This window comes from Carettochelys insculpta, chromosome 1, assembly GCF_033958435.1.
Source record: "Carettochelys insculpta isolate YL-2023 chromosome 1, ASM3395843v1, whole genome shotgun sequence".
Lineage (NCBI taxonomy): Eukaryota > Metazoa > Chordata > Testudines > Carettochelyidae > Carettochelys > Carettochelys insculpta.
This window is the reverse complement of record NC_134137.1, coordinates 332,767,729-332,779,950: the sequence shown is the minus strand read 5'-3', so window position 1 is coordinate 332,779,950 and position 12,222 is coordinate 332,767,729. Positions and strand designations below refer to the sequence as shown.

The window sequence follows — 12,222 nt, the reverse complement described above, 5'->3', positions numbered from 1 at the left end:
GAGAAATGGGGGCAGGAGAGCTTGATGGACAGCTTTATGCAAAGGAATGCAGCAGTGACCTTTTGCTGACTTCTGTCCATGCATATCCTGTGGAAATCAATATTTTAGCCATCCTGCTGCTGCAAATTTTTAAAAAAAGCTACGTTTTTTAGGGTGGTAGTTATCAACATACTTCCCATAGTGAAAGATCAGTTTTATAATTTCAGGTTGTAAATTATAGAATGAATTGTACCTTAGTTTAATTGCAGAGTGATAATTGCAAAACAAAATTTGATACTTGCAAACATTTTAAAATTGTATCTGAAATTGATAATTTTGTATTTGTGCAATCATTAAATAATGTAAGGAAATGAGTAGGTGAAGTTAGAACTGTACATACTGCAAAAGATGAACGGCGTAAAAATGACAGGCCACACTGGATTTTGTGACTTGAGGCTCACAGTACAGAGAGTGCTCAAGAGACAGTGAAGCGTTCATGATTTGTTCTCCTGTGGTCATGAGAAGCAGAGCCAATATATAGTTCATTTACAGATGTTTTTATGCATCTCATAATGTTTTTTTGTAGATTGTGAAAGTACTAGTGAATATTGAACATATTTTATTCAGGTAGTCCAGAAACCCATCATTTTGGCTTAATTTGTGTGTTAGAGCTGAGGAATGTTTTATTGGAAACTGATAATCTCAAGCAAATACACCATGACTAGTGAGCATTTAGCATTTAGTAAAAACCCATAGTTACCTTCAGTGCAAATCTTTCATCTAACTCCTGTTTTTTAGAATTTGGTGCCTTATTTTGAAGGAAGCTCTTGGCAACTCGATTATTTATTAGATAAATTATAATAGTTATGGGCAGTGGAGAGTCTTCATGCAAGTCTGATAATTTCAGTGGAGAAGTACAAATTCTGTGGTCTGCTTTACATGAAAAAGTTTTATTACATTAGTCAAATGCTAAGTACTACTTAAACTGCTAAAATTTTCAACTGTGTAAAGCTAAATATAACTAAATGTAGTTATAAATAATGTGCTGTCTGTACAACATATTGGAAAGTGTGTAGGAGGTAGCATGCTCCAGAAGTGATTAAGGTTGCAGGATTTAGAAACACCAGGTGTTTGAGTCACAAAGCTGGACTTGTTTAAAAGCCAGCATAAACTTTCCTTGTAATGAAAAAGAAAACTGTTCTGTAGTAAAAGAGCTCATTAGTGATTTGTGTGAATAATATTTAAGGTGAAGTATACTGGTATAAGTTGTCATTCATGTTGATAAGAAAAAAAACCAATTATTACCTTTTAAATATTGTCCTGAAAAATGGAACAGTTCCGTCTCGCTCACTACAGTCTGTAAGTGATAAATGGTATTTAATGCATTTTCTCTCTAACATATTTAACTTTGTCTAAATACAGGGAAATAGATAATTTCTTGGAAGTTTCTTGGATAATCTCTGCTTTTTCAACAGAATCTGGCAAATTATTTCCAGAAACCCACCAAATCTGCATATTTAAAAAAAATCCTGAAAAGTTCATTTAAAAATATTTCTCTACAGATGCCACCTATACAGGCCACTCTTTGGTCTTAGCATACTATCCTGGGAAAGGTGAAACACTCTCTGCTTTTTTAGAATTCCATTCACCAGTCTTTTCATGCATTTGCTGTGGTATTTTGATACTTGTCCCTCAGTGCTTTTGACACTCTTGTGCCAGAGTCAGCATTTTGCCTTGGAGTTTCATTGTAATTATTGGTATCTTCGTTTTATATTACTTGCTTTGAATTACTTAAATATTTCCAGGTCTTTATGGCCTAGTGGTCATAACATGTCATCTCATAGATCTGTTGGGAGCCTCTGTGTGAAATATCTGACAAGTGACATACTAGATGTTGCTGACAGAGAGGTCTGCTGGAGTCCCTGCACCCAGCTCTTACCATCTGCTAATGTATCCGAAACTTCTCGTAGGAGCACTAATAGAGCTCTCACCTTGAACTCTGGTCAAGACCTATTTGTCTATGAAGCATTTAACCTTGATACTGGTGCCCCAGGCAACCTCTGTGCCAATGATCTTTTTATTGGACCCCAGATACATCAGTGGAACAGTTGAAACTGATGATTCAATGAGTGAAGCAGCTAGCCTAAAGAGTGATTGTTTCTGCTTAGTAACAGCAGATCTGATGCTATGTTGGTGCAGTGGTCCAAAATGCTCCTTTATAAGAATGATGAAAAGGAAAACAACGTGTTTTTTCCAAACAGGTCCTACACCTCTTCATTGGTATTGAATAGCTTAGAGACCCTACATGTCGTGAAGTGTAATCCTACTTCAAACAAATAAGCAAGCTAACAGGTTCTTACTTGCAATGTGCCTAAACAAAGGAAAAGCATGTTTTCTTGCAGACTAAAGCTGTTTCCAGTCTTTGCCTGGTATCCCACAGGAGATCATATTTTCAAGGCATAACTTCTCTGTCCTCTGTGGAGAAGCTCAGATATCTCTGTCTACCAGTACGTCTGGTAGCAAGGGCAAATCTCAAGAGATTAAAAATACAGTAAACCCTCGAGATGCATGCAATCAAGCTGTGTGTGTCTTGGGTTAACGCAACTGCCACCCTGACGGGAGCGGCAATCAAGAGTCAGGCTAACGTCCCTGATGGTGGCAGGGAAACCGCTCCTGTCAGGGGCAGCAGCCTGACTCTTGATGCCCCTGACAGGAGTGGTTCCTTGTTGGGGGCAGGAGGGGGCAGCCACGAGTCAGGCTGCTATCCTGACAGGAGTGGTTTCCTGGTCTCCAGAGTGGCAGGGAGCTGGGAACCAGGCAGCAGCCTGGCTCCAGGCTCCCCTCCACTTGCAGAGCTGGGAAACTGAGCAGGGCAGCAGCCCTGGTTAGTTTCCTGGCTCCAAGGAGCAGAGGGGAGCTGTGAACCAGTGGCAGTGTCTGGAGCCAAGAAACTGAAGAAGGCTGCTGCCCTGCTCAATTTCCACTCTCTGCAAGTGGAGGGGAGCCAGAAGCCAGGCTGCGGCCTAATTCCAAGCTTCCCGCCACTTGTGGAACCCTGGAAATTGACCGGATGGTCAGTTTCCTGGGTCCCGCAGGTGGCAGGAAGAGGGGAACCAGGCTGCCCCCTAGGTCCTGGCTCTCTGCCACTCTGGGAGTTAGGAAACAGACCAGTCCTGCTGGGCTGGTCAATTTCCTGGCTCCCGCAAGTCCAGGGGAGCTGGGAACCAGGCTGCAGCCTGGTTTCCATCTTCCCTCAACTTGCATGAAATTTTGAGTTATGCAGGGCTTGCAGAAACGCAACACCCATGTAACTTGAGGGTTTATTGTGTAAGTATTCAAACAGGACCCATATTGGAATGGGATCTTATTAATTGGCCAAGAGTTCTTATTTTTTCACTAGTCCAAAAAGCTAATGACTCAAAACCATCATATCTTTCTCCATTACAATCAAGGAACCTCTTCCTGACAAGGTCTGGCCCTCCCTTTTACTGGGACCCCACTCTTTTAAATACCCCTTTGGAACCCCCCACCCCCCATGCAGCTGGTGAAGCAGGTCTTTGCCCACAAAACTTATGCTCCAAAGTATCTGATAGTCTGTAAGGTGCCACAGGACTTTTTGTTGTTCTCAAAGATACAGACTAACACATCTACCTCTGATACTTCTCTTCCTGATAATGCTGCTTCTGAAGAATAGGGCTCTGCAGACTTGGTATCTCTTAGCAGGTGGTTTGATTTTCATGAGTTATCATAGGTCCCCACTGGAGGGAAATGGTGTCAAACAGAAAAGGTCTGTAATATGGTATAAACCTGAGCTCCCTTTGTCTATCTATGTATAAATCAAAGTTTACTGTAATCTCTTCTAGGTCTGTTTGATAAATATTTTGGATTTGCACAGGCTACACTCAGACTAACATATTCACAACTTCTCACCCCAGATGCTTTTCAGTCTCCAGCCATTATTTCCCTTGTGTTTGAGATCTTCTTTGGATCTTGAGTAAAATAGTGAAAACTTTTTCAGAGCCATGTTATACAGACCAGTGTGAAGTTTGCTTTCATGTAAATTCACTTCACTGCTAGCAGGGAGAAACTCATAGTGGGATTGTGCTTTTAATGCCTCTTCCTGTGTGTACCAGCTTTTTCAGGATAAGAGGGGCTAGAAAGTCTCTCCAGATCTCTCCTACAGATAGAGATGGACTCTTAACTTTGCCTTTTTTCATGCCATCTTTTACATAATCACATTTCCAGTCCTGTGATTTATCATTTCACAAATTCAGTGGGGGAAAGTTTCTGGTAAATGTTTTTAGAATTGGTTATTGCCTTTTAAGCAGCCCATCCAAGCATCTGATTTTGTTTGAGATCTATGTGTATAAATGGCTGCTTTTACTGCATTTTATTCAGCTGTGATTTTAGCTAGCTTGAAATTGGAGTGGCCATATTGGGTCTCATTCAGTACAAGGCAAGTCAGCCACTACAGCTTGGCTCAGAATTATTCACTTGCAGATATAGGAATATACCATAATCCAGACATTCACTGAACACTATTACTTGGGTTCAGTCTCTAGGAAGTTCTTTTGCTTTATCCCTCAATTTTTTTCTTTATTCTTCCATGGCAGGAGTGCAAATTTTATTATCCCCTGAAGTTTTTTTTCTTTTAGTAGGGTAAATTTTCAAGTAATTTTATGGGGGTGGGGGCAGGCTTTAGAATCTGTCTACAGGCCATTGAGTTATTAGGCCTGATGTGTGGTGGGAGATATTGTACATTTTGACACATTTCAGAGAGGTACCTGTGTTTAGTCTGCCTCAGCAAAAACAATTAGGAATCCTATGGCACCTTAGAAGTTAATTTTTTTAGGTCATCTTTCATTGTTTGGAGCTTCCTTCATCAGATGCATGAAGGTATTCACACCTTACCAACTTTTGGAAGTGGACCACATTGGCCCTGATCGAATTAGCCTCATTTGTACTGATGTAACGCTTCCATTGCTGTATGTGTGTATAAACCCTTGCCAGACTGACACTTCCACTTCATGCATCTGACAAAGTGAGCTGCAGCCAACAATAGGTTATGCCCTGATAAATTTGGTAGTCTTTAAGATGCCACACCAAAAATACCTCTTGTTGTACATTTTGGATGCCTTTTTCTGAAGTTCTTGCGTCTTTCTAGAGAAGGTGTCGGGGTTTTTTTTAGCTGAAATGCTGCATATTTAAAAATACCATATTGCTGGATTATTTGCTTATTCATCTTGCTCCCCTTGTAGTTTGCAGGGCATTGTCTTCCATATTGATGGTGTCTAAATTCTAATTTATTGATTGTGCTTTAGAGGCATGGATTTTCAGTAACTGTTTGTAGGTGACTGCATTACATTTTGTCCCCTTTGAGCAAAATCTCAGCATAAGTGGACTGTTCAAGAAACAGCAGTTGGGTGTCCTGGGAGGCAGATAAACCCCACTTGGACAGGTTGCTTAGCTTCTCTCACCATTAGTGCTACTCCTGTTGTTTTTTTCTTTTTTTAAATAAACCTCCAGCAACACTTACATAACACCACACATGCTTAACAAACAACCTGTACTGTCACTGCTTATCTCCCACTAGGAGTCGAGACTGGGAATTTTTCAAAATAATATTTTTAGAGCAGAGAATTCCAAACAGATATTGACCTGTCGTCCTATTTGCATAATGTACGAATATACCAAGAACACCTTCCCTGAAATTGGCTTAAATTGTTGATTTGTATTCTTGTGTGCTTAACTGCTTGGGCTAATGAACAAAAAATTGCACTTTGTTCTAACCAGTCTGAGGCAAAGGGAGTATAAATTTTGTTATGCAGCTTTGTGCATTTTTCTATTCAGTCAATAAAATACCATACTACATTTTATGAATATGATCACATATTTAAATAATAAAATTGAATGAGTTGTTAATCATGTGACACTTCTGTCCATACCAAATTTTGTGAAGCTGGAATTTGAGAAATTTAAATATTGTGTATAGATACTCTTCATTTTTTCTGATTTTTGGCGTAACTGGTCATATTATATGTCCTCTTAAGTGACAATCTGTCCAGCCTGTTGTTTTTTTAAAAAATAAACATTTTGATGCTATGTTAGTTGCCTGAAAGAGCCCTTTTCATAGCTTTTTAGGATATATCTACACAGCAAAGGAAAACCCCTAGCTGAACCGTGCCAACTGATTCAGCCTCCTGTGGCTCAAGCTGAGGGTCTCGGGCTGCAACCAGAGCTCTTGTACCCTTCATCATAGGCGTGGAAGTCTACACAGCAATGAAACAGACTTGCAGACTAAGCCTCACAAGCCAGCGTGGACTTGACATACACCAGTTGCAGGATTTTCTTTGCTCTGTAGACAAACTCTGTGCCATTCTTTTTTAGTAAACTGAGATTTAAAGAATCATTCTGCACTCTCAAAATAAAGTTTCTATTTTTCCTTTGTTTTCTTGTGTACATATCAGCAACTTTAAAGATTCTTCCTTCTATGATATTCCTGAAACTGTTTCAGAGAATTAAAACTTCTGTAGTCAAATTGAGAAGATTTTGCTTGCTTATGTTATGCACTGCTTTGGTAAAATAAAATAAAATGTCTGTGTAATATGTTTGACCACTTCTATTTAGGTATAAATTATGAACAAATTTGCTCATGCAAAATATTTTTATGACTGTGAATATTTATTGTTTTTCTTCTTTAGATTTACGACTATTGTATGTATGGATGTATGCTGAAAAATCCATTAATTATTGTTTGTCTGTTTATTTTAGGCACGCCGGAAAGAGGTTTTTATCCAGGAACGGTATGGGAGGTTTAATCTTAGTGACCCATTTCTGGCTCTGCAGAGAGACTATGAAGCAGGTGCTGGTGTCAAGGAAAAGAAGTCCATGTGTACCAATCCCCTCTCCATTTTAGAAGCTGTCATGTCTCATTGCAGAAAAATGCAAGAGAGAATGTCGGCTCAGTTGGCTGCTGCTGAAAACAGACAAAAGAAGGTATATTAGCTACTAAATTTTTAAGATTATTATCCATATTAGTATTGAAGAAACACAAAGATACTAGTTGCTGCTGATATTTTATGGGTAGATGGTTGTTCTGTGAATTAAGGATTGCCTATGAATGAAATGAGATTTAACTTCTACATGAAAGAAAGTACTACATTTAAACACACAATTTCTTTTTATACAACCCTGTTATAGCCTAAAATAGTTGCTTTTACATAATTTCTGCTTTAACTGAACAGCGTAAAGTGTAGTTATCTTTTATGCATGTGTGAAATTAGAACGGAATAACTATCACCTAAGCGGTTCTGTTTTTATTTATACCCACAGACGCGCACATGCACGTACGTGTATTAGTCAAGAAATTCCTGGTTTAAAAACACAGCCCGTTTCTAATTCTTTAAAACATTAGGAATATAGAGAGAACTGTTTTGGAGGCAAGATAACAAAAAGAATGCTATCCTGTATAAAAATGGGAAAGGATTCTTTTTCAGTTATTTTGTTGATACGGCACTCTGGGTGCGTCCATACTGTGTTAAAACACCAACAATACAATTGTGGCTGGCCTGGGTCAGCTTGCTTGAGATCATGTGGCTTGGACTCTGTGACTGTAAGATTGCAGTGTAGATATTAGGCTCAGGCTAGAGCCCATGCTCTGGGATGCTCCTCCATCCCCGGGCCTCAAAGCCTAGGCTCTAGTCCCAACATGCCTGACTACACTGCAGTTTTGTAGCTGTGCAGCCTGAGCCAGCTGACTTGGGCCAAGTGGGGGTCTTTTGCTGCAATATTGGCATACTCTCTAACTAGAATTTTCTGCTGCAATGGCTCTGCTTTAATACAAAAAATCTGATAAACCATTCATAATAAATTCTGTCTGCTACCCTAAAAATCAAGGGCATGTCTTATCTATTTCATAGCTTGTGACAGTTTCTTTTGCTGAGTTAGTTTGATGCATTAGATTCCAAGCTTGTCCAAAAGTTTTCTAGAGCATCTTCCATTAATATCACAAATTTTCTTCCAATTTCTGTTTCCCAGTATTCTTCTCTGTGAAATCCTTTGGAATAAATTAGTCCAGAACTATACTAGACATTTTTGTTGGGTAGGCTGTGGAAGGGATTAGGGGGTCTTTTTGGCCACATTTTTATATTGGCAAAAACCCTGGTATGGACTTATTTATACCAGCATAAAATACTTTCCTTTTCCTTATATCGCTTATTTTACTCAGGGGACTGATAAGCAGCTATATTGGGAAAAGCACCCTTTTGCCAGAATGTTTTCACAAAGTATAAGCAAGCAAGCAGCCAACCCTGTTTTAGTGTAGACTCCATGTTCTTTGATAGACTTTACCACTATGTCTACGTCTACACTAGACATAGAAGTCGACCGCCTATTTGCAATTTTAGCTGTGCCAGTTACATAGCTAAAATTGACTTAGAGTGGCCGACTTACATATCTGTCTCCACAGAGAAAGGTTGATGGGAGCATTTCTCCCTTCAACCTTCCTTATTCGTTGCCTCTCGCAAAGAGCACAGGGGTTAACTTTGACCACTGAGAATGTAATTTTACTCGTGTAAAATCAAACCCTGGAAGATCGACCCTGAGTGTAGCTGTAGCCTGTATAAATCTATAGTATGCCTGTACCCTGCATAGTACGTGCAGTTCTTCATGTCGATGCAACAGTGTATTTCACATAGGTGTGCATGTGACCAGTGCATCAGAGACATAGAACTTTGCCTAGTAATTATTATAGGGGCAGTGCTCACATCTTGTGGATTTAGCCTCTCCTCTGGACATATCAAGTGGCTCTGCCCCCACACTCCACAGTTCCTGCTCACTGCTTGAGGCAGAAGTCAGAGCACTCTGTTTTCTCACCTCATAGTCCCTTCTCACTTGCTGAGAGTGTTCTTTGTACACCATGTCCTTTTAGTGTTTGTTTTAGGTAGGATCAGTTATGGACCACTATGTAGGTAGTCTGGCCCAGTAGTCAGAGCACAGCACTTCCCCAAGCAGGCCATGGTGCCTGTTTTAGCACGAAGGCCTGCATTGGATCAGAGGCTGTCGGCTTCAGTGAGTGATCCAGTCCTGATCTGAGGCTGGTGTCTCCCTCCAAGTGTGCCAAGAAAAAGGTCTAACACAAACTGGGATCACTCCTGGTCTTGTGGAGGCTTTTCTTCGTCCCCTAAGAAGTGCATAAAGTGGCATAGTGCTACTGCTTGGCATGTGGGATGGATTAGTTCTTTAAACTGCTCCCCAATACCATGTCAGGATGTCCAGGACCCTGTGTTTTTGACTTTGATTTTGGTCTGGGAGTGTCTGTTGAGTTTGGTACAGAGGACACTGATGTTGGTATAGGCTGTCTGTGCACTGGCAGCATGCCAATTGGCAGAGGATCTAATCTGCCTGTCCAATTCAGTCTTCCTTCTGGTCCAGAGCTTTGCCAGAATTGTAGCATCCACTGTCTTGTAGCTACCATCTGGGACACTCACTAAACCTCTAGGTCTGTCAACATTATAGCCTGGTCTTTCCACCTACCACTGACTGCTGAGTTGTGGCTGGCACCATGCATGGAATCACTGCACTTCTTCGAATTGATATTGCTTTGGCAGCAGTCCCTGTCTTCCTTCTCAGCCCCGTTGGTTGCATCAGCCCTGCTGCGGACATCAGCACTGACGCTGTTCTCAGCACAGGAGCGAACTATAATATATTTTGTAGCTGGCTTGACCACTTCCATTGTTGGCACCAATATCCCTCTACTCTTGAGAGGCTGGTGAATCAGATTGGCTGCTTGCACACTTGTCTGGTTCCACCATTGTCCTTAAAGACACAGGGTTCCTTGATATTCAGGTTGAGGTTTTCCTCTTCCTCTCTGTTGCCAGATTTGCCTAGGGAACAATTTTCAGAATAGCACTGATACAGAGGTCGACACCCTTCCTGTAATCCGGTCAATAATGCCCTGTCTCCATCTCTTGTGGCTTCCATGAAATCTGTGGGATATTTTTTGATCTTGAAAGGTGCACTCCTCTTTCTGTTCCAGAGCAAGATCACTGGGCATTCCAGAGGCTGGGATGATGTTGATCGGACACTAGATGAGAACTCCTGGTGTCTATTGGAGTTACTCCACGTCCACTAAGTCAGCAGTGGGACTCATCCCTGGTACAGTTAGCAGCTTCTTTGTCATCCTCAGACAGTACGGCGCTGTCTGATCCTTCTTACCTCTCAATGCCTGAGGACTTCATTGCCTATCAGAACCCTTTGCAGTACATAGCTGCTACTGGGACATCCAGACGGAGTTATTGTAGGAGAATATGCACATATTGCTAGATATTCTCCAGCGGCCTTCATTAGGGGGGTGGTGCTCCCTATTAAGGATGCACCTTTAGACTGTGCAAAGCTTCTTCGGACTGTAGTGGCATCGGTTCAGGCTGTGGCAAAGCATTCAAAGAAAAGCTGCTGTGTTCCTATGCAGGTTTCTCTAGGTTTTTATTTCCAGTCTGGGCCACAATTCCCAGGGAACAATCGAAGTCTTTGTAGCTGAGGACTGTTGGGTGGCAAAGATACATTTGCAGCCTTCTTTGAATGTGGCTTACATGCTGGCCAGAATCACAGTAACTCAGAAGGGAATGTCTTGTCTGCAAAATTCTGGTGTTGTGCCCAATGTGCCAGACTATTGAAAACCTGCCCTTCGTTGTCCATGTACTCCTACCTCTGTATCAGTAGTGCCCACATGGATGAGCAGCATGGGGTAGTAGGCAGAGGGCTGGATGAGCATCAGCAGTCCTTCCATAATATCACAAATATGAGCCTCAGGGGGGCAGCACACTTCCGAGAATGCTATGTCAGGCTGACGGATGTCTCCATCATCCTCAGAGAAGAGTCCCAAACAACTACTGTCCTACATTTTCTTCTGTGAGTGGTGGCTACAGTCCTCCCAGCTTTGGCAGTATATGGGTTCTCCTCATTGCCAGGACAGCATAATGATTCTTTAGCACTGTGCTGGGACAGGAGTAAGATGGAGCCAGAAGTAACCAGTATCCAGCGTCCTCCTAGCGACAGAGCCATATATTATCCTTCTGTGGCGTTACAGCAGTCTTCTGTATCTGAATAGCTTCCTCAGGCATTCACATCTACGTATGAGTATCTCAGTGAGTTACTTGTGGGCATAGATGCTCCTCATCCCAGCCACTTTCTAATGTAGCTCTTCCATCATCTTCTTGAGAGATTCCACCAGCATATTCCATTCATTCTGGATAACTGCTGTGGCAGACCACAAGCTGCATATGACAAGAGACTGGTGGCAGGCAAGTATTTGGGGAGCTGGATAAACATCTTTTTGTTCCCCAACTCAGCTCACAGAGGGTGCAGCCTTGCATTTTGGGCCAGCAGCTAGGCTCATTAGGAGTCAGCCATCAACAAAGGCTAATCAGGCACCTGTTGCCAGTTAAGGCCTCCTGGCTCCCTATAAAAGGGTTCCCCCAGGCAGAAAGGGGGAAGAAGCTCAGAGGGACACAAGGAAGAGAGGCTGGAGACTGGAGGTTCAGAAGTGCAAGGTGATGCAGCCAGGTACAGGGGAAAGCTGCTAGAGGGAAGTGGTGGGGAGCAGTGGGCCAGGGGAAAGGCAGCTGTGTTTGGGACAGGAATAAAGCCCCATCAGATGCCTCTCATTTAAGGTCCCTGTTCTGAAGCGCAGAGTAGTGAAAAGGCCGGCGCTTCCCCTGGAGAGCCGCCCGAATGGAAGGACAGAAGCATCTGAAGCTGCTGGAGGGGTTTTGCTTCTTCTCCCACTTGTCTGTGATGAGAGTGGCTGTGTAAGTAGAAGCCCTTTGCTTTTGGGGCAACTCTAGGAAGCAAAAGGTCCATAGGGAGCAAGTGTCTGAGGCACACTAGAATCTACTAGAACCCTGAGGGAGGATGACAAGGTACCTGTCACATTGCCCCACCCCATTCCCTCTGCCTGGCTTTGTGAGAGTTGGAAATGCAGGCAACAGTCTCTCCAAAATCCACACCAGGATCTCTGTACCTGAATCCCTGGTCAGATTCTGTATGGCTGTAGGTGCAGGTGGAGGAGACAGGAGCAGTGTTGGGACAAGTCATGCAGTGTTTCCTAAGCATAGTAATTTTATTGTACTCCCTTTCAAACTCTCCAGACAGTGATCACCTGTTTGTTCTCTCCCTTTGGTTGACATGCAGTGGCCACTGTTGGAGGACAGGATACTGGGTTAGATGGACCACTGGACTGAACCA

The 12,222-nt window shown here is 42.3% G+C and overlaps 1 protein-coding gene across 3 annotated transcripts in view; it reads left to right on the top strand.

Annotated features, from left to right (window-relative positions):
* The window catches only part of CTTNBP2 (cortactin binding protein 2), a 171,494-nt gene that overhangs the window by 50,238 nt on the left and 109,034 nt on the right, over positions 1 to 12,222 (top strand). For all 3 annotated transcript variants that reach the window (XM_075014950.1, XM_075014941.1, XM_075014960.1), the window contains exon 3: positions 6,751 to 6,975. In XM_075014950.1, coding sequence (XP_074871051.1) covers positions 6,751 to 6,975 — 225 coding nt within the window. The remainder of the gene's footprint in view (positions 1 to 6,750; positions 6,976 to 12,222) is intronic.